Here is a 21694-nt window from a genome sequence, read left to right as displayed (position 1 = left end):
CCCTTTTCTTACATAATTGGGCAACAGAGAATTTATTTTATGCTAGGATTATGTGCTAATATCTCATTTATCTGACATATTGGGAAATGAGATATTTTACAGGAGTTCATTTTCGTTATAACTAAATCTCATCCCTAAGTACAAACTTTAAAAATGCGAGCCATTTTTGAAGCAAATTTTCCTAGCAAGCACTACACACTCACCTGTCTTCTCACTCAGACTGTAATGAATATAATTGAATCATCCTGTGATGACTCCAGCTGTGCATTATGGGCATCAAAACGATATTCTCCAATTCAGCAATACCCTCTGAGACTGATGAGATACAGGATACTCACCGAGCTCTTATCCTTAACATCCCTCCGTGGCTACACTGCATCACTTTTCGTGTCTACTTTCTGAGTTCTTCTCTATTCTCCCTCAGTGACAGTCTCTCAAAAGTTACCTCTCTTTTGTCTACCCGACTCTAGCCAGTCAATCCCCAGCAGGCTATGTTGAGAAACTGGATAACCATGACATCTGCAACTACAGATAAAGGAATAATCGACAGTTATTCAGACAAGGGCTTAGAGTAAGATGAGTACATGGCAAATAAGCTGAACATGAAATTAACTGAGACCTATGAGTTAATTCAACTGCTACGACACTTTTTAGTGTCTAGGATGCATCTGAATTAAAAGGTAGATGAGACTAAAGTCCAACTTCAGGGCAGGTGAGATCAGGCTCTCTCTCATACACACACACACACACACACACACACACACACACACAGTGAGAAACAGAGGGAGACAGAGAGAGAGAGAGAGAAAGAGAGAGAGAGAGACCCAGCATTCTGTAGGCAACCAATACTTGACAGAATTTGTAGGAATGGCTACAAGATCAATTGTAGAACAACACTGTAGAACGAGCATATGCTGCATAAATGCAGTTTCTTCTTTAAGAGATTCTTCTCTACCTCATCAACCATACCAACTCCATCACTGAGTCCTGCAGGCTTTACATCCAAGTTGACCTTTCCCCACCTCCATACCCACGGCCATCTGATCCATTCTGCCATCATCTGATTCCTGAGAAGAAGAGCCACTGAAGTGTTTTGATGAATCATTCATGTTCCTGCACAATTCATTCTTCATACTACAGAAAGAGTGGCATTTTTCAAGACATGTATGTGATTATGCCACATGCAGTGATCTGTGAGTTTTTCACCAAGTTCCCCAGCCTGGGATCTGGAAGCTGAGGTCAATGAGAAAGCAGGTCATCAGGATAGAACAGACCTGTGATTTTGGCCCCTCTGGGTTTCTGCCTTGGGGTCCAGGCCTTCCCAGTCTATCACCAGATCTCAAAGTCAAGCCAAAACGCGACAGCGCTGTGGTTTAGAGCTGGTGCCCACATATGCCCTCAAAAAAGGAGCCTGAGACTAGAGTCGGCATTTTTTTCTTTTTCTTTTTTTTCTTTTTAAATCTGGTTTGGGCAAGGCCATTAACTATAAAATCCTCAATTAAAGGCACACAAAGTTTATGGTAGATTTGTGGATAGTAAGACATCATTTGAAAAGATACTCCATTTTTTACCAAGATTAGCAGGCAGATTTTGTATTCTGTTTTTTATTAGCAGACTTTTTGATATAAATAAGTATAATGTGAAACACTGCATAATTTAGTTCCAAAAACATACATCAGCAACTAATAAGTCTCAAATATCTATTGATATCTATTGACATAACAATTTTCAAAGACTTCAGATTCCCAAAGTGAATAACAAAAACTAATGCATATAATCATATAATCTAATGGTCATTTTAAACAAAGCCTTAGAAGACAATTTCTTTTCTTTTTCTTTCCTTTTTTTTTTTTTTTTTTTGTCTAGTGTACAGGACATATATGAATGGCTCTGGGAAAAGTAAAATTCCGTATCTTGAAATGCCATGTAAGTATTTCTGAAATTATAAAACACCTGATTATTAAAAAAAAATAGACTGAACACTTCCTATTAGACAATAGGCTACCTGATTTATATGAGTGATTTCTATTAGTTTGGGCAACATCAAGAAATATAAACTGTGATTTGCTTTGCTATAGAGGAGACTTAGTAGGGCTATTTCCCAAGGTCATACAAATATAAACTCAGATGTGGAGCCCATGGCCCCTTCCTGCTGCTGCCACTACTCCCGTTACCCATTCCCAGCCTAATTTTCTCTTCTGAAATATTTAGGAATTCCACTCCAATTAAGAACCGATGTACATGCTCTAGCCGTAAAAGCGTGGGACGTGAGTCTAATGACAAGATCAACGTCTATTTAGTAAAAGTCAACCACCTGGAAGGTACAATGTTCGGTGCTTTGGGGGCAGAAGGAATAAGAAATGCCATCTACCTTTATGGAAGTCAACTTTCTTGTTTGTATTCTTTCCTTTCAACCTTTTGGTTTGCTTTTGTTTAAGAAGGAAGGGGTTAACAGCTGCTTCAGGGGCCTTTCCAGTAGCCATGGGGACTCCTGAGCACCTAACTTTTTGAGGAATCGTCCTTGCAACACTAACTCAGGACGAACGAGGCTGCATGTGAGGGCTGTGTACTGGGCCAGGCGTCTGATGCCACTGTCAACGGTTATGAGTAATGGTTAGCTGGTACGGGCGAGACGCAGCTGCACCAAAGAGTGGACACTAGGCATGTACCTGGAAGCATCACGATGGCAGAAGAGCTATGGTTTCATCCAATGGCATTCCAGTAAGCTTTTAGGAAGAAAACGAGGGTGAGCTATGTGTACCGACACGGAAAGACGCCTACCTCATGGGGTGAAGCGTATACGTAGTAGGGCCAATTTAAGTGTCTATTTTATATACCTACAGGTAAATTATTCTTCATTCAATGACACATTAGTTATTGAGCACCTGCTATGTTCTGGGTGGTCTCTTAGCTGATGGTGGAGGAAAAGTAAGCCCCCGAAACAAAACCAGGAAATGAAGTCTAAGCTCCAGACTATGGATTTCCCTTTACGAGCTTCCCTCCCTTTGCACACGGCCTCCCCCACGGCCACGCACTTTTAAAAGCTGGTCCGTGAGCTCCAGTTTCTAAGCTAGCATTTCCTCGCCAATAAAATGGGGGGTAATATTCCTTGCTCTGGTGGCCTGAGCGTTAATGTGAGAATGAAAGGAGTGAGCATATATGAAAGTACCTTGGGATTTACATGTTTCGTATATGAAAGGAATGAACTTAGAGCTGTCCCTTTCTCCCAAGCCTTATTTGCTATGGAAGCTCACCTTGGACCATTTCCTTCTTTCCTGGTCTATGTCACATACTGCACATCTGTTGTAAAAACAGTCTGCACATCGCTCAAAAACACATTGTAGACAGGTCTGTTTTCCTTCCTGGTATGCTATCCGCCATCATCTAGCAGTTTCTTGCATACTTGTGCTAACTCTTTAAGATTCCTCCCGCACGCCAATCAAGTCCAGAGAGAACAGTGTGAAAAATACTTACTGAATACTATAAAATAATTTTGAAAAAATCTGAGATTTGATGTTTGGTAGTACTCTGATGTATCCGTAAATATTTACGGAGTACTTACTAAGCGCTAGGCATTGTGTTGCATGCTGGGAATACAGATGTGATCAAAACAGCCCAGGTCCCTGCCTTCATACAACTTTCAATCTCAGTGGGAACACAGACTAAGCCCATTACGTATGTGTAAAGTTTATTATTAAAGGAGAATTACGTGGGATAGAAGGAAGAATCGGAGGTGGGGGGAGGCAGATGGTAACCTACTCTGGGTGGGTTAAGAAATACAACTTATTTGAGAACCCGATCCTTAAACTAAATGTGGCACTTAGAGTTAGTTCATCAAGAGGAAAAATAAATCAATGTTTGATTAATTATAACAAAGAGAGCTTTCACTGAGATATCAAGTTGATTCTTATTTATGAAGTTAAATGTCACAGATTTATTAAGCAATCTGCCTCTAGAACTTCTGAGCATAGCTCTCCTTATTTGCTTTTAAAACGTCTAGTGTGCCAAAACAAAGTGTAACAAAATGGATTTTTTGTTTACTTATTTTTCACATTCTTAGAATGAAGGAAAGCATTTTATATTCATCTCTATATCCAGCCCCCAAAATTCTATGCGTTAAGTGTGGATTAAATGAGATTTAAAAATCAGAGTCTCAGCAGGAAACTGATGGCAACTCAAATGGACAACTGAGGATAATTTTGTGAGGAACCCAGTTACAACAATATGGGTTGGGTTAAGGGAAGCAACAAGTAACAATAAAGCATTTCCAGGTAGTAACAGCTGGGAGACCATCTAACCAGTGGGCTAGGAGCCAGTGAACACCCTTCCACTTGCAGGGGAGGGAGGGAGAACAGGTTCAGGAACCTAGAGTAAGAGCTGGAGTTATGGGAAAAGGGCCACTGGAGAGGAATATAGCCTTTGGTAGAGGAGCCCAGAGCCCGGCAGAAAGGGAAGCAAAGGGAGTAAGTTCTGAGACTCCATTCTCCTCTCTTCCTCTCATTTCTTGCTCTTGCTGTCCATGGACAGACCAGGAGGAAGCGAGGGAGAGAGAGGGAGAGAGGGAGGGAGGGAAGGAGGGAGAGAGGGAGGGAGGGAGGGAGGGAGGGAGGGAGGGAGGGAGGGAGGGGGGGGAGGGAGGGAGGGAGGGAGGGAGGGAGGGAGGGAGGGAGGGAGGGAGGGAGGGAGGGAGAGAGAGAGAGAGAGAGAGAGAACCCACTGACCTTGTGAATACAGGTCTGCTTAGGATGCAGGGCTGAGTGCAGAAGAGTGGATTGACAAAAGCAAAAGAAAAAAAATCCAACATAAAAAAATATATATGGTGATTTAATTTATGGCACTGTATTGCACTTTTGTGCTCACTTATTCTCTTATGCTAATAATCAGAAAGATACAACAAAATAACAATCTGTCATGTGGTAAGGGACCTCAGGTTATTTAAGCTAGCTCTACAAATTCAGTTCTTTAATGGGTAAGCCACAAAATGGATACTTAATACCCATTGGCTATCTAATGTAAGCAGTTTCAAGTTTATCACCTTTCTCTTTCCATAATGGTAGAATTTTTAAGGTGTTTAATTTTCACAGGGAAGTGGAGTCATAATGGTCCACAGAACACATCCACTGGGGTATACATCTCTATGCCTCTTCATCATGTTATGTCAAATTGTATTTCCTAAGGTGCTCAATAGGTTGTCATATATAACCAAGGAAACTCAATCCAAGTACAATACAATGTAAATTCAATACAAGGTACCGCTGTTTGCTGTAGAATTCTGTTTACTGTAAGAATGAAACAACAATGCTTTAGTGTGTCATAAAAATAACATGCCTAGTGAATATAGACGCTCCAAACATATTTGTTTGTTTTTCTTTCCAGTACAGCATGGCAATATGAATCTCAACTGAGGGTTTCCCCCCGAGGTCCAGACGAAGATTGAATGTGGCAGGTATGTCCCTATGTGAATAGTTGATCCTTCAATTAAAAAGGAAAAGAAAGAACAGCTTTCACATTGTGGAAAATGCCTTATTACTGTTATGCTCTCCTAAAAATGGCATCAGTGGAATCTAAAAAAGATTGTGCTTGGGAAATTCTACCTGACAAACTGATTGGAGGTGTTTCATGCAAGTTACACAAGGTTTGCTCAAAACTGTCAAGCAGTTTTCCTAAGTGAGTCACTAGATTCTATAATCCATTTCTCCTATTAAAACTGAGCATTTCCAGGAAAGGAAACTGAATCACATTTTGACTTTTTAAAAATACAGTTGTTTCAAAATAAAACCTTTTTTAAGCCCACTTCTTTCTTTAAAACAGGAGAAACATCAGAGGACAACATCAAAGAAAAGTAAAAAATATATATATTTTTTTCTCACATAGCTACGTGGAATTCTACATTATGAGCATTTCTACAAAAGTTGGGGCAGAATAGTTGTACAGTGAATAAAACCATGAATTTTGAGTTATTCACATCCTGTTTTATATTACATTCCTATTTAACTCGATATTATCTCTGACTAATTAAGTTGCTAAATACTTATAAATCAGTTTCCACATCTGGACGTGGGACTAATAATACCTATTTCATGGGCTAGTTATGAGAAGAAAAGTACCTAGCATATAGTTATAAATTGCAGCTATTATTATTATTATTATATTATTATTATTATTATTATTAGTGTTAGTGGGAAATCAAATATTTCTTTGCATGAAGCAAGTACTTACTATTCACACATACACCTTCATGTACATACATTATAAAATTTTATTTCTCTATGATCATCCCTCAGTGTCCTTCGGGAAAGCAAATATAAAATGGATATGAAAGATCTATGGATATTGTTTTTTCTACCACCCATTCCTGAAATAGTGTGTATGTTCCAAAAGCAGAACTCAATACCCTGTCGTCCTCACGGTACTATGTCTAAGTCTGCAAAAATAATCAACTTCCTAATTCAATTTTTTGTTCTTATTGACATTTTCTCCACTGTCTTGTACATATGCTTGTATCAAGTCTCACAAAGCTGGGCCCATACAAAAGGCTGAGTTAGGAAAAGTACTCTTTCCTTTCTGAAGGGGACCCCAGCACCCTCGTCTAATCTAATGGGTGCCCAGCTCTCCTGCTGCCCTCTTATTATGCCCATCCTGATGCTACCAAATCCTGATGAAGGCAACCACACAGCCTTCCAGACTGAGGCATGCTAAGTAGATCCAGTTTCACACTCGGGCTCTCTTTCCATTATCTACAAGTGGCCAGGCTGAGGAAGTCTGGGTGTCTAACTGTGTCCTTTGAGCCTTCAGCAGGCCAAGAGGGAGATGTCTTTCACTGCCTTTGAGAGCCTCTCACCTATATGACATGTCGTAAAACATGCTATAAATGTGCATGTGTGTGTATTGTATGATCACATACGCGTAGGCTTCTCCCATCGACATGATTAGCATTTTAGCATCGTCTCTACCTTAAGTAAACAGGAATTCATTCAGCAGCTGCTTAATATCCACCTACTTCATGGTTAGCACCCTGCCAAGTGCTGGGACGAGGACAGTGAACAAGGCCCAGGGGAACCCTCTCCTCGTGTGGGTCACAGACTAACAGGGGAAGTGTTTCAGGCAAACCCACTTATTTAAAGATAATGGGGAGATCCCAGAAACTCTACATATTAATAAAGGATAAGAATTTCATGTTCCATATATTTTTAGTTAGTATTTAAAGAAACATATCCCAATGAGTTGAAAAATGTCATTACATGCTATGCTAGAATGAAGAATTAGTTTGGTGTAGTCAGGTATTTGTGCTGATTTTAGTAAGGTAGACTTAGGAAAAAAATGTATTGCCAGATTTTACAGCCCAAGCCCCTGAAAGGGAATATGACTCATGAGAATTTGAAAGCTCTCAAAAGTGTAACTCTAATTACGCAATTGTAATCTATACAATACAGGTCACAAATTGATTAGACAGCAATTCTTTGGGTTACTTCTCATTGATAGCTAATGGTATTACAAAGGAAGAGTCAAGGTTCTACAGAATAAAGAGTTCTTATCCATCTCGGACCAAAACGGAGTTCTTTTCACAGGTTTTAAATTCCTGCCTGAAACCAGAGGCTGCAAAGAATACCTTTGCCAGAGGGGACGTGGATGCAAAGGGCTCTGATTCAAGACAGAGAGCTGGAGTGTCACACCAACATTTTTGCAGGTGTGGGAAGCAAGAGACTGGAATTAAGCAGGACATGTTTGAAGGAAAGCATGAATCCGCGTACCACTTCTGCGTGAATTCAGTGGTAAGGACTCAGTACTTAAAGACGCTACTTGGCCGACTAAGGCAATTCATAGCAAGTAGCATTATTTATGATAGCAAAATCATGGAAGCTTAAATGCCCATCAAAGAAAGATGGGTCACGTGAGCTGTGGTTTCATTCACTGGGATTTCATAATGCTCTTCAAAGAATGAAGTTGAGCTATGGTTCACTGCCATGGCAAGATGTTTCCACCACACTGTTAAGTAAGGATTATCACTATACTTGAAAGAATCATTTAAATCAGAATCAGTTGAAAAGCAGGACTGTTTCCGAAGCCCATGATGGCTAAAGGCTACCACTTGCTAGATAGGCAAGTACTGGATATTCATATCAGAACCTTTTATACCTTTCATATTATGTGACATAAAAAGATGTATCTAGAAATATACATATTTCTTATTACAGAAAGTGAGTTTACTGTTTCTCAACATTTTTGTTTTCATGTTTATAAACTCCAAGTGAAATAATCCAGTTAGGTATATAACTAACAGAGTCAAGATTTGGGAGTCTAGTGTGTATAAAACCAGGCACGTAGCACCGGTTATAGCATACGACCACCTGAACACACATGTCTCAGGACGTGTTCCATCTTAACAAGGACCCAGTGGGATGACACACCATACCCCACTAGTCCCCTCAGGGAGCTTCGTCCCCATCCATGTGGACACATTGTGCATATCTCTACCTTGTAATTATCTGTTTCCATGGATATTTCCCACAAGGACTCTGGATACCCTTAACACTGAGGCCTGGGAAAATCCATCTGGCATCTTCAGAAGGATGGCACCCAGCAGTTAGTCAAAAATATATTCTGAGGGAACAAACTCAGATTTTTGCAGCGCCTCGGGAGGCTCCTGAAGTCATCTGAGTAGTAAATATCAGGGGCCGCCAACAGGAACTGCAATCGGGACATGGTGTGGCAAGAGCAATCGGGGGTGAGCGAGTCTTAAGGTCAAGAGTGCCCCCCAGGTTTCTGGCTGGTGCAACTGGGTGCAGCGAATCAGTGAGGGAACACAGGGGAAGGGGCAGGCAGAGGGGCAGAGAAACTGAGGAGAGATCAACTTGGATTCACTGAGTGGAAAGTGTAATAGACATCCATGTGGATGTCTCCAGAAGGGATCCTGAGGAGAGAGATGTATCAAATTCTCATCGGTGTTTTGATAATAATTAAGTCAATGGGATATTCTGATTATTCCGGTCTTTGATGGAGCACTGGACTCTACTTCTTCAATCAATGCTCCCGAGATGGTTCTAACGATCTGATATGTTTCAGGACCATTATTTAAAATCATTTGAAAGGGTTTTTTTCAGTAACATACAGATGAAATCTATTTTATTCTTTAATTGTATTACTCTTCTGCAGCATATTTAGAAATTCAAACGCAACCATAATGTAGCATACATTGAAATATGGGCCTAGATCCATTAAGTTTGAATGAGATGTACTCTGGCAAAGGAAAGTAAAATTCTGAATTCAAATGTGAAATCCCAATGCTGAACAGAAAAACCTAGTCCCAGACTCCATACTGCCAAACAAATACATTTCAGGAACTGGCCTATCGCTACTTCTGTTCTCTCTTTTGGTATCATTAGAGCCAGGACTCTACAGTGTAGATGTCAATGTTCAAAATGCCATTTTCATGAGAAACTAAAGAAACTAAATAGTGTTAGGTACCAACAGAAAATACAACATTGTGTTAGGGTCTGTGAAAGAAAATGAGAAATGAATGATTCACGGCCCTTGTCATCCGGTAGGCAGGCGTGTTGGACATGTAACCAAATAAATCTGAGTCTAGGGTGAATGAGTATGTGCCATTATGAAGGCACAGAAACAGGATATGTGGTCAAGAGAAGAGGGCAAGCTTTACTTAAACGCAGGGAAGAGCGGGACAATTTCAGGAAAGAGGCCTACATTTAGCCCTGAGGAATGAGTTAGATTTCTATAGGTGAAGACATAGAGATGGTATGAATTGTTAACGCTAATTTTGCAATCAAGGCAGCTTGGGTTCATGGAATTCAGTAAATATGCCAAAGTAACACAGTTCTATGAGTCACAAAGAAAATTTGACTCAGTCTACTTGACTCCACACCTATGCCTTCCAATCCTATATTAAGCCATAAATATTCTACGGTGCCTAGAAAAGAAAGTGCAGTATAAAGCTCTGTACATCCAGGCTGAGTCACAGTGGGAAATAACCCAAATGCCAGAATAAAGAATTTGGATTTTTATTCTTCAGCGTTTTTTTAGGGGGAACTGTGGAGGCTTTCAAAACACACAGAGGGACAAGATGCTTTCCAAGAATCAGATTACCCCTCTCCAGACAATGGACACTAGACACCAAACACTGGTAAATCTGGGGAAAGTGGAGAGAGAAGTAGTGAAGAGAAGGGGAAAAAAATTAGTGAAACCGTTACTTTTTAAATGTCTAATCATTGCCCCACAACAAAAAGTTAGAAAATTTTGATGAGATTAAACACGACTTTAGAATACAAGAGAAGTGTTAACATATATCGCCAAAATCTCCCAAATTCTTATTGTTCAATGAATATATTTTAAAATTGCTTGTAAATGTACAAAACACAATAAGCAAAGACTCTCTGAAGTGTAGAACGTATGTCTCTTGTTAATCTAGGATTTTGAATGCAGCTGTAATGCCAGTTACAAGTACCAAGTGGGATGAAAGAAGTTGTTTTACTATGCAAATCATGTCATACATAGCATTTAACGATAATCCAAATGGAATAAATCATTAACAGTCATTGCCACCTATGGACTAGATTTCTTTTGTGGAACACAAAGCATGACAAGGTTTTTGATGGTTTAATATAAGAATCAAATAGACATCCATATATTTTTATTAGAAAATGTGTAATAGTACAGGAATAACTTGAACAGCAGAGAGAACCAGTCACGCTAATTATCAAAGTTCTTTCCTCTACCTCAAATATATCTAATGCATTTGCCAAAAGTTTCATGAAAGTGTGATGACTGGGATAATTAATATCATAGTAAACATAAGACAAACTAATAAAATTGTAAAGTTTTTCCTTTTATTCTTTTTGGCTATCCTAAAAGGTGTCATTTCAATTTTCAGTAATGAATAACTTAAAAGAGTTTCTAAGATACTGAAAGTCTTCTTGATATTTGTTAAGCAGGAACAAAATGTGATGTTATGTAAGCTTCTATAGTTTGGAACAATGTACTATGCTGTATGAAATGTAAAGACATTTTAAAAAAATGAGTAAAGCAGTTTCTGCCCCAGATTATTACAAAAATTCTTCATAATAAGAATTTAGCTTAGCAAACTTTAACTGGCTAACTTAATGCTCTAAACTATGCAAAGAGGCATATATCGCTCTTCCTCTTCCCCTTCAAGTTAAGGAAATATAAATGTATAATATTTAATGTATGTATTACTTAAAAACTGCATGTTGAAATTTTATAACTAATATATTAAAAAAATAACAGTGATCCAAGTGGTCGGTCTCTTTTCAGGGAAACTTATTACATCAAAAGCATTTTGAAATACAATATGTATATGAACTTTCCACCTGTCTACTTGCCCAGGAAAGAACTAATAACTGTCAAAACCAGAAAGTCATTGAAAACACACTGTCTCTCTCACAACGGCATTCTTGGGAACCCTCGTCTGTTCTCTGTACCACTCCTGGAACGTATTAAACAACCAGACGCAGTACCCAAAAGCTATCAAAAGGGAGCACTTTTGAGCCACCAAAATTGTGTGTTAGCCTAAAAACCACCGTCTCCCAACTACAGACCACGATACTATCTCAGGTATTTTATGCGCTAAAATGATCATTAAAAATTAAGCACTACATATAAGCTGCCATTTAGAATATTAATTTACCTTTGCTAATCATCTTTTTTAACTTGAGGCTCAAAGAGTTCACTTACCATTCGGACGTCCAGGCTCTGTCCAGGAGATGTTGAAGGAGTGAGGTGAGTATGCGTGTGCTCTGGGGGCTGGCACGCCTTCAGGTGTGCTCTCGTCAATCATAACCTCACTGGCCGCGCTCACCGTGCACCCACCCCCAGTGCAAGCCTGAAAAGAGATTTAAAAAAAAATGCACATTTCACTCTGGGTCCCAAAAGTTTAGATGGGCACTGAACAAAAAGGAATTCATAAAGAGTCCCTGATTCTTTCAAATAAAGCTCCCTTTACTCGCAAAACAAATTTGTTTCAAGGCTGAGTTTTGACATTTCATTAGCTTGCTTTTTAGAACCCAAGAAAGCCATCTTCAATAATTAGAAAATAACCCAGAATGTATGAATGCATGAAATACAAATACGTCCTAAGTTAGAGCTGAGAGATAAGACATATATTGACTGGGTGAATAGTCTTGCTGAAATTCGCCTTACACAAAGGTTCCTAGAACTAATTAAGTGCACACGGGTCCACACACACACACGTGCACACCACATGAGAAAAGTACTAGAGCCTACAGACTACTTCAGGATAAAACAAGTGATTTCTAAGGAAAAAACAAGATGTACAGCAAATATAATTGCCTTTTATTTCCTAGAGTGTAACCAACCAATATATTTCAAGTATAACACAATGTGAAATTGAACAATTTTTCTCATATATCAACAACAGAATAGTTATTGAGTGACTGTTAAATGATCACAGAACACACCCCCCCCTCCACCGTCCCCAACACACACCATTCCCTAAAAAGGCATCAGTAATGCCAGAAATGGAAACACAGATGTTACAGATATTTTAAAACTCCTGTGTACACTTTCATAATAAATTGCAAATATCCCCAAATAAATGTTTAAATGTATTAGGAAACATGTCTTCACTACCTAACTTGTTGGATAAACATTTCTCCAAGAAATGGAGCCACACATAGAGTTTTTCTAGACGAATTTTGCTAGCACATATTAGCAATTATATCTTCATATAACGTAGATATTTGAAAACTACACCTAAGCTTGGTTCAGCATCTCTTTAGATTATAGCTGCATTTTACACAATGAAATTTAAAAATGTTTCAAAAAGCACTCATGTTTATCAAAATCAGTAAGAAAGTAAAGCAAGATCAAAGGACAATGTAAAACGCCGTCAGTCATTTAGTTCATGTTCATGGAAGGTAGATATTACTAATACAAACAATTAAAGCACGTCTTCATTTCTTTGGGACTGTCCCTGCTTTTCAGTTGGATGATGAAGGAATGACCTTTTGCTACTGAAAGCAGTCAATATTATTTTCCCGAAAGATAGGAAAAAGCTGGCTGATTTTTAAAGATATTTTCTTATATTTACAATGTTAATGCACATAGCTGCAAATTCATCTTTGGAAGTATAAATAATTATATATGGTCAACAGACATCAATGCTCAACAGAGATCAATTTCACTTCCTATTGTAAGAATACAACAATAGCCCATGTTTTCAGGATAATTCTCATCAGTGTAAGCAAGTTTCAGATGGGTTACATTGTGGCCCGGGCATGAAACTGCATTAAGATTGGGGACCTAATTAACCTCTGTGGGTTTCCTCTAATTCTCAGCTGTGGCATGTGCATATATATGTAAGAGAGAAACCACACTCAGCCTGAGAACAGAATCTTCGCAAATAAAGAGGAATCAATGGAGTTTGTGTCCAAATCCTGACTCAAAGCTCTAGGACATGTCACCGTTAGCCCAAGAATAACTACCTGGACATTAAAATAGAAAAGTCAGAACAAAAGATTCCCGACATGCTACAAATCCACCAGAAAACATGGCATGAAAAGAGGCCACACGGGATAGCTGAGTTACCAAAGGAAAATGGTCCAAGAATCCTTCTTTCCAGTCCTCAGAGGGAAATAAATCCATCCACTTGTACTCCCCAGATTCCCACCCCCTTAAGAGGATGTTGCAGCATCTTATTGCTAAACTCTTAACACAATGGGATTTAATTCTGATAGTCTATCACTATTGTTTTTCTCATTCATGTCCTAAGAATTGTCTCCTTCTAACTCTCCCCAAAGAAGTATTGTAGTATACGACATAAAATTACACACACACACACATGCACACACACATACACACACACATATGTATACACAACACATACACATATACATGCACATACACAAACACACATATACACACATGCACACACACATATACACACACACACACACAAACACACATACACACGCACACACAGAATGAATTACAATGCACTTTATTTTGAGAATTCTATAGAGCCTTCTGGGATAAATAAAGCATCCTCTGGTTTGGAAGTACTGTTCTTTGGGCCGCGTTACCAAAGATCCATAAATTAGTAACTTCTTAAGAACTTCTTAAGATTCCAAGGAGTTCGTGAGAGAATTTTTCTTGTAATCCAATCAGAATTTATAAAAGGGGACAGTGAAATAACAGCATTACCTGCAAAAATTCTTATTTTGTTTTCTTCCACATACATTTGCACGCGTTGAGAGGTGCTGAGCAGCACAATACTAGTTCCTTCAATAAGGAAATAAATGTCCCTCAAGTTGCTTCTTATTGGTCTCATCTCACTGATAATATCTAAATGAAATTGAACCAATCAGTATCTCATTTGACCTGGCAGCACCAGAGGCCACGGCATTCAATGCAACTGAATGCTGATTAAAATTCTGGTTTGGAAAATCTACACAGAACAAAGATGCATTTATGAAATGGCAAAGTCCTTGAAAGCCTCTGAGCCATTAAAATAAGGTGTTCCCACCCATCTCCTATAGCTTGTATCAACTATAGTCATTAAAAAACCTGCAAAATCATAATACTACCCTGAAATGATGCGTAACGTCCGGCCAAACAGGGGATTCAATTTTGGTACAATGAAATGCCCAACTAAGGGAAGTATGTCAATTAATTTTGAAACCATGACTATTGGGGACAGCCAAAGCTAGCATTCTCTTTGCCAATAGTTTGTTTTCGAGTGTGGGGATGTTAAAAATCCAGCGTATTTTAAAGTATGAAGAAAACAAACAAGGCCACATTATCTATAAACGATCTTTTGAAAAGTTAAACTCATTATTTCCAAGAATCTTCCCAGGAAACATATTTAACACTTCATGTTCTTCAAGGAGGCAAATGTGTAGCAGGAGTATGAACGTTATCAAACAAATCTTGACACTTGTCTGTCTTCCTAGCTTCTCTATTTAATTGCTGACTTATCTTTCTTAGGAGCTACCACACTTCACAATACCATTTGTTGAGTGTAACAACATGTTATGCTGTTTCTTCTAGTAGAAAGAACATGTTTGGAACCAGAACCCAACTCTGAAGTTTTACAGCAAATTAATTAATTCATATCAGAAGTCTCAGATTCTTTATGACATACATATACTTCACGTTTGTTCGTTCGTTCATTCATTCATTCATTCATTCATTCATTCATTCATTCGTTCATTCATTCATTCAAGAATTGTTTGCTGAGCTTCCAGTTTCCACCAGGCACCGTGGACATGCCTTCTCTCTGCAGACAGAAGTTTGAAAGACACAGTCTCTACCCTTCAAGAGTTTATAATCCAGTCAACACGGAAAATGAAATGAAACCACAGGAAGCAGCATACCTGCTCTGAGTCTGAAGTAAATCACGGTGGTTCCAATTCCCATGTATTTCCCTCTGTTCTAACGTCTGTTTAAAAGGTTTGTTATCTACATATTTTGTTCTTCAGCACTTAAGCAGCCTATGTACAAGGGCAACTCCACTTGGCTGAGAACCTGATCTCCACCCACTAAATCTGATGACCTTAAAAGCCAGTTATTATGTGGGTCTATGTGAAACATACAATAATCCCTCAATGAACCAAGATGAACCTAAAATGGTCTGGGTCATTTAACTTACTGGTTAACAAAGTAAAAAAAAAATTAAAAAAAATTAGTGGACTACTCCCTGAAAATGTATTAGTATTTTTTTCTGCCCTAATAAATACAGTGAAATCGACAATAATGTGAGCATATTTATTTCCCTAAAAAGAGTCGGGGCAAGGAGTCCCACATCTTTATGACATCTTGCATCAACATTATTCAGTGGCTGACAGACCTTGTTGGACTCCATAGAGTGTAGTTTGGGGTCACCTTTTTAGCATCATAGAATTTCAGAGCTCAACCAAGAGACATTCAAAATCATCAGGTTTAAAGTCCTAATTTTAGGCTCGAAAAACATGAAACTCAGCGTGGTTAAGGGAATTTGCCTTAGGTCACACAGATAGGGGCAAAATCGGAATTAAAACTCAGGGGAGTGGAATCACAACATAGTGTTTACTTTCCAAGACATGACAGATTGATAAAACATACGAGATTTAGGTGAATTTTCATTGACTGCACCGCATATCCTAAATATTGCCCTGAGAGTGGAACTTTGTTTCATCATTTGCCTCCATCTGATAAAACACAAGAGCACGACAATTCCTGTACAATTTTGGTTGCTTCTAAGCAACAGAGACTTTGCTAGATTTTGATATCACCACTGTTTTGAAAACAGTGTGGATTTCTGTATTCGTTTTTGAAAATCAAGTTGACACACATTTTACATCTTGGGTTATAAAACTTAAAAATCAAAGCTGTGCTTTATAAACCCCTCTGTGTGCTAAACCCCTCGGCACATGGAGTCGGTTCTGGAGAGGATTTTTGACACCATCTGATTGCCCTTGTTTTATGGTGTCAGGTCAGACAGTTAGCAATAGTTGAATGTAGTTTATTTTCTTGTGGTATAATATTTAGAGCATTCAAGAGCATGTTAAGTAAAATGAATGCATACACAGTGTCTACATAAATGTAAATTTATTCATAATCAAGAGCAGAATATTTTCTATGGCATTTATCAAAGCAAATATCCTTATATAGGTATTGCTATAAAATGAAGAGTGTGTTTAAAACAAATAGGGACAATCTCATGTTTATATTCAGTTATTTTCAGATGTGCTATTAAACTTAAAAAAAAGGAATTATATTTCATCAAAAAACAAAAGGAAGTACTGGGTATAAATTCCACAGTAATATCAAGGTCTTTTAAAAGACCTTTGTATAAAAGTGCTATTTTGCACTAAAAACATGTTACTACTTACTGTCTGTCTGAAGAAACCTTTAAACTATGTGGATTCTAGGGTTTTATTAAGTGACTGTGCTTTTGAGATAGAAGTGTAATGTAAACCAGAATACAATAACAATCAGGAACATCCGGGGGTCATTTAAACCTTCATTTAAAAATATAAGACCTAAATTTTCATACTGTGCATTGTTTTTCAAATGAATACACGCTCCATGGGGGAAATAACCTTATTAATCCAAGCATTTTAGAAAAAGCCCTCAACAATTATGACATTCTACAGATAATAAAAAGGAAATAATCTCTGATAATCCTAAATTAGATTTAGGAAAATCTACTGACTCGGGTTGTTGTTCTATCATTTTGCATAATACAAAATAAATGAAGGCATTAGGGTCAACACAATTCACACTTAGGACTCAAAGTGAATTTCCAGTGTAAACAGCAACACATGAGGTTTTTGTTTTTTTGTTGGTTTTTCTGTTTTGTTTTGTTTTCCATGAGGGAGGGAGAGAAGATGGGACAAAGGAAAGAGAAGCAGCAAGGGTCGGGATGGGGACAGAGAAAGTGATTAAAAAAAAAAATGAACTTACTCCCAGTTTCATGAGATATTTAGTGCCAGGCAAGAGGTACTGTAGCACGTAATCCTGAAAAGGCTCTGTACTGTTATAGATGACATCCCAAATTGTAAAATCATGCGTGTGATTTGAAATATATAATATATAGCGCTCCAGAATCCCATTTACCCGTCTTGGTTGTTTCCACCTAGGAAAAGAATTACATATAGTTATTATCATTCATTCAAGCCCAATTTGAAATGTGCACGATTTTTAAAGGACACATATGAATTTGGATTTATGCCTCCGTAAAGAAAGCACACTAAAAGCTCAAAAGTAATTCACTTTAAAAAAAAAAAAAAGTGCTATGAAATTCCTACTCTGTATGATATAAATAAACTATGACGAATGCCTGCTCTCTACTTACTTATAATTTTAATTAACTAATAATACAAAAATGCATGAGTGAGTACTTGATTTTGAACGTAAGACACAGAACAAAGATTGAGATAAGTAAAACACCTGAGCACTTATGAGAACTAGGTGGGAGAGAGAATAACATAATTGTCTTGAAAAAGTCAATAATCTAAGTTAGTATGCGACTACCGAGTGCAGAGAAGTTGAGGATTGGAAGGGTGCAACAGGGAAGTAAGATTCCTTGGATGAGGTGACATGATCTAAATGCACGAGATTGTAGATCCGGTGGGCAGAAGGAAAAGTAGAGGGTATTCCAGATGAGGGTTACAATGTGTCCGTGGCAAAGAGCAGGACCAGTTATGAAACAGACAGAAATTGGTCAATTCGGAAATACTTAGAGCAGTGGGAAATCTTTTGGGATAATTTAATGTGGGCTCAGCTTAGGGCAAATCGGAAAGCCAATAGGAGAGTTTAGATTCTGAACAATGGGATATAAGTCACAACATTTTTCAGTTTAAGTAAATATAATTAATTCAGTCCGAACTCTTCTTTTACAGATGAGAAAACTGAGACCAAGAGACATGAATGTAAACAAATGTTCATCTGCGGTAAGAGAGGTTTAATTCAGTACAGCAATATACTTTGTAGCTCTCGTATTACAAAATGGATAAAACTCACTAATATCAAGAATAAGCTAAACATGCCTACATGGGAATGTTCCTTTGTGACTTTCACTGCAAGGGAATAAGAAGGTCCTCGTTTATACTCCAAAAGAAAATGTATGTTTATACTCTTCTAATTCCACATCATTACAAATAATGCCTCCCGTATAAAAAACCCAAGGCAGTCGTGCAAATGGTCAGTTTCTCCCTTTGAAGTTTGCACATAATCTGTGTACATATGTAGCTCAGCCTGATTGCATAAAGACAAAATGGAAATTAAGATGGCAAGTGATAATCAAAGGTTCCCAGAACCACTGAACTAATCACTCCTATGCATTTAATCACAATAAAATTAATTTTATGTCACACACCCTTCCCTTGATTGAACTCCCTGGGATTTTTGCATGAACCAGGGTGTGATAGAGACAACATTGCTACTTACTGTATGTATACAGTTCTAGAATCCAGGACGCTCAGAATCGGGGAATCCACATAGTCTGGTGGCAGTTGTGCCGTGGACAGTACGACCAGGGAGCTGTTTGCACATCCCACGTGTGTGCAAGCACCGAGCAGAAACCGGTGAGGTGTAAATACTGCTAAATCTAGGGGAGGGGGAACAAGAATTCAGTTTCAATCAGATGTTTTATTCTGGAGCTCTCGCTTCTGTACATTCCTTAGTTCAACTAAAGCTTACAGTAAGAATCAATAGCCACCAAAATCAATACCAATAAAATATAGGCCAGTTCATCCCTTAAATATGCTGTGGGTATTTTTAAATAGACAAGTGTCAATCGGACTCTTGGTTTAACTTTTTCATTTTAACAATTTGACTGCTTTCTTGAATGTCTATGGCCAGGTAAATCAGTTTCTGAGTTTAGAGGTACTTCAATGGCTCTGTTAAAAAATAAATGAGACATTTATTTTTAAAGTGTATTTGATGACAACAGGAGTTGCTTTTGAAATGCAAATACATAGCTTGTAACAATGACTTTGCACTTGTAATTCCTTTTGCTGAATTCCTTTCTTCTCCTGTCCACCTGATCAACTGTTATTTGACCTTCAAGCTACTCAGGCTCAGTGCAAATGCCTGTTTCTTTCTGAAGAACCCCTAACACATCCTGCTGGGACCCTGACACAAGATGGAGCTATCACCCTCTCCTTTTTCTCCCAAGATATTTGTGCGTATCTTTAGCGTCTTGCTCACTGTGCCATGATGATTTGTTTACATGACTAGCTGATCCATCCGAGTGACAATGTGTGAGAAGAAATGGCAAAGATTCATTCTACCACAATGCCCAGCACATTGCAGGCTTTGAAAATACATCTTTCAATAAATGAATGAAGAATTAATGAATGAGATGGTCTAGACACAGTTGAGCTAGGTCTAAAAGATGATCAAGAGAGTGAAATATTCTCCTAGCCAGTAATAATCTCTCCCTCCCTTGAACTCCCCTGATGGGTAAGTCAGTGCAATTAGGGAAATGCTATACTATTGGAAAACGGGGATACAGCTAACTTTTCTGAAGAAACATGCCCAGCCAGACACTGATTCCATATGGCCGATTCTGGTGAGTTGGAGATATTGTGCCTGAGCGTCTGTCCTAGCCACACCACATTGTCATGGTCAGCTGCAAAAGAGACTGGATGCTACAGCATTTTTGGCCAATGAGCTTTTTGTGGTGGGACAGCTTTCCTTGCTTTTGTACATGCTAGCTTGTAAGGGCTTTGAGAACCGGACTTGCAGATAGTGAAGAAGTCATACCATTCAAAGGCAGCCCGATACTTGGCTGCATGCATTTGCTAGGACAGATTTGCATATCTGGGAAGCCTTAGCTATCTCAAGCTGCTGCAGTCAGAATGCATCATCAGGGTGTCACCATAGCACGGTATCTCCTTATCATAAAAGGCTCCACCCCCTTTCTCATTGCAGCCTCCATGCTTTGAAGCCAACCATGATTACCGAAATCCTAAACCCAACCAAAACATTTGCCTCAGATGGGAGTAGCCTCTTCCAGCAACTAGTTCTGAGGTTGCTATCTGTGCCTGAATTCGACTGTGACAAAATATCCAGTTCCATGCAATGAGAAGCATCTATTTCTATGATGGCTGGGACTGGGGGGAACCCGGATGAGGAAGTGAGTATGCGTAGAAGGGTGTCATGTTGCAGGAGAGGGCCCATCGGACTGGTGAGCTAGAACTAATATAGAAGATGCCACATCTTGTCAAGCCCTCCAATCACAGTTAGGGTTCACCTCTAGACTATGAAGGTGCTGAGAAGATTAGGGATGAGAGAGGTGTCCTGTTTTAGGAGGGAGCATAACTTTAAACTGAAAGTCTAATGGGGTTTAAGGATGTTAGTGCTATAGAATATGAAAAATGCTGCCAAAACAAAACAAACAAAACAAACAAAAAAACAACAACAAGAAGAATCAGGAGTGCTGGGTAATTTCAAAAGGCAAAGAGTCAGGATGTTAAGAAAACTTACTGTGGTAACCATTTCACACTGTATCTCAGTCAAGTCCCATGCGGTACATCTTAAACCTGTACTGTTTAAGGAGGCAAGGTCATCGGTCAAGAATAACCGCGTAATTGCCCAGAGGAACACCCTGCAGTGGCCCCCTATGCTTCTAGGAATGAAATCTAATAATGGTCAACGAGACCCCACTTCCTCACCACCTGCCTCCTTCTCCTCACTCCTTCCTTACACGAGACCTAGTTCTGTTCCTCTAACAGCACAATCTCATAACACGAGGACTGTGAAGGTGCCATGCCCTCTAACTGAAATCCATGTACTCCTTCTTTTTTAATTGGGCGAATTTTTCTCATCAGTCAGTCTTGTCTTACTCCGTGTGGTCTTTCTTTATAATCTAAGAATGTGGCTACCATCATCCCCAGGGACTCGCTGCCCTACAACCTCATTTAGTTCATATCATAAATCCCAAAACATGCGAGAAATGGTCTTATTGTCGATGTCTTGACTTTTTCTCCCTCCCAGGAGAATGTCAACTCCTTGGGTGCAGACACTTCCTAGCAAGTTTACCACGCTATCGTCAGGAATGGTGTGATGTTTATTTAGCAGAGCTTTACTTATTGAATAAATGAATGGGCAGGACGGGAGGGAGACCTTAATGCCCCTTATCCAGATTGCCAGTTGTCTCTCAGCTATAATGTCCAAACATCTCTAAGAGTCTAATGAATACAATTATCAGACTAAT

At 38.8% G+C, this 21694-nt stretch overlaps 1 protein-coding gene across 1 annotated transcript in view; it reads right to left on the bottom strand.

Annotated features, from left to right (window-relative positions):
- The window catches only part of USH2A (usherin), a 580537-nt gene that overhangs the window by 275043 nt on the left and 283800 nt on the right, over positions 1–21694 (bottom strand). The window contains exons 33-35 of the mRNA XM_088799150.1: positions 18922–19081; positions 17437–17608; positions 11707–11854 (exon numbers count right to left, since the gene is read on the bottom strand). Of these exons, the coding sequence (XP_088655276.1) occupies positions 11707–11854; positions 17437–17608; positions 18922–19081 (480 nt within the window). The remainder of the gene's footprint in view (positions 1–11706; positions 11855–17436; positions 17609–18921; positions 19082–21694) is intronic.

Source organism: Rhinolophus sinicus, chromosome 6 (genome assembly GCF_057876585.1).
Source record: "Rhinolophus sinicus isolate RSI-liver-muscle chromosome 6, RSI-T2T, whole genome shotgun sequence".
Taxonomy (NCBI): Eukaryota; Metazoa; Chordata; class Mammalia; order Chiroptera; family Rhinolophidae; genus Rhinolophus; species Rhinolophus sinicus.
The sequence above is the reverse complement of the archived record's forward strand: the minus strand, read 5'-3'. Positions and strand labels throughout refer to the sequence as shown.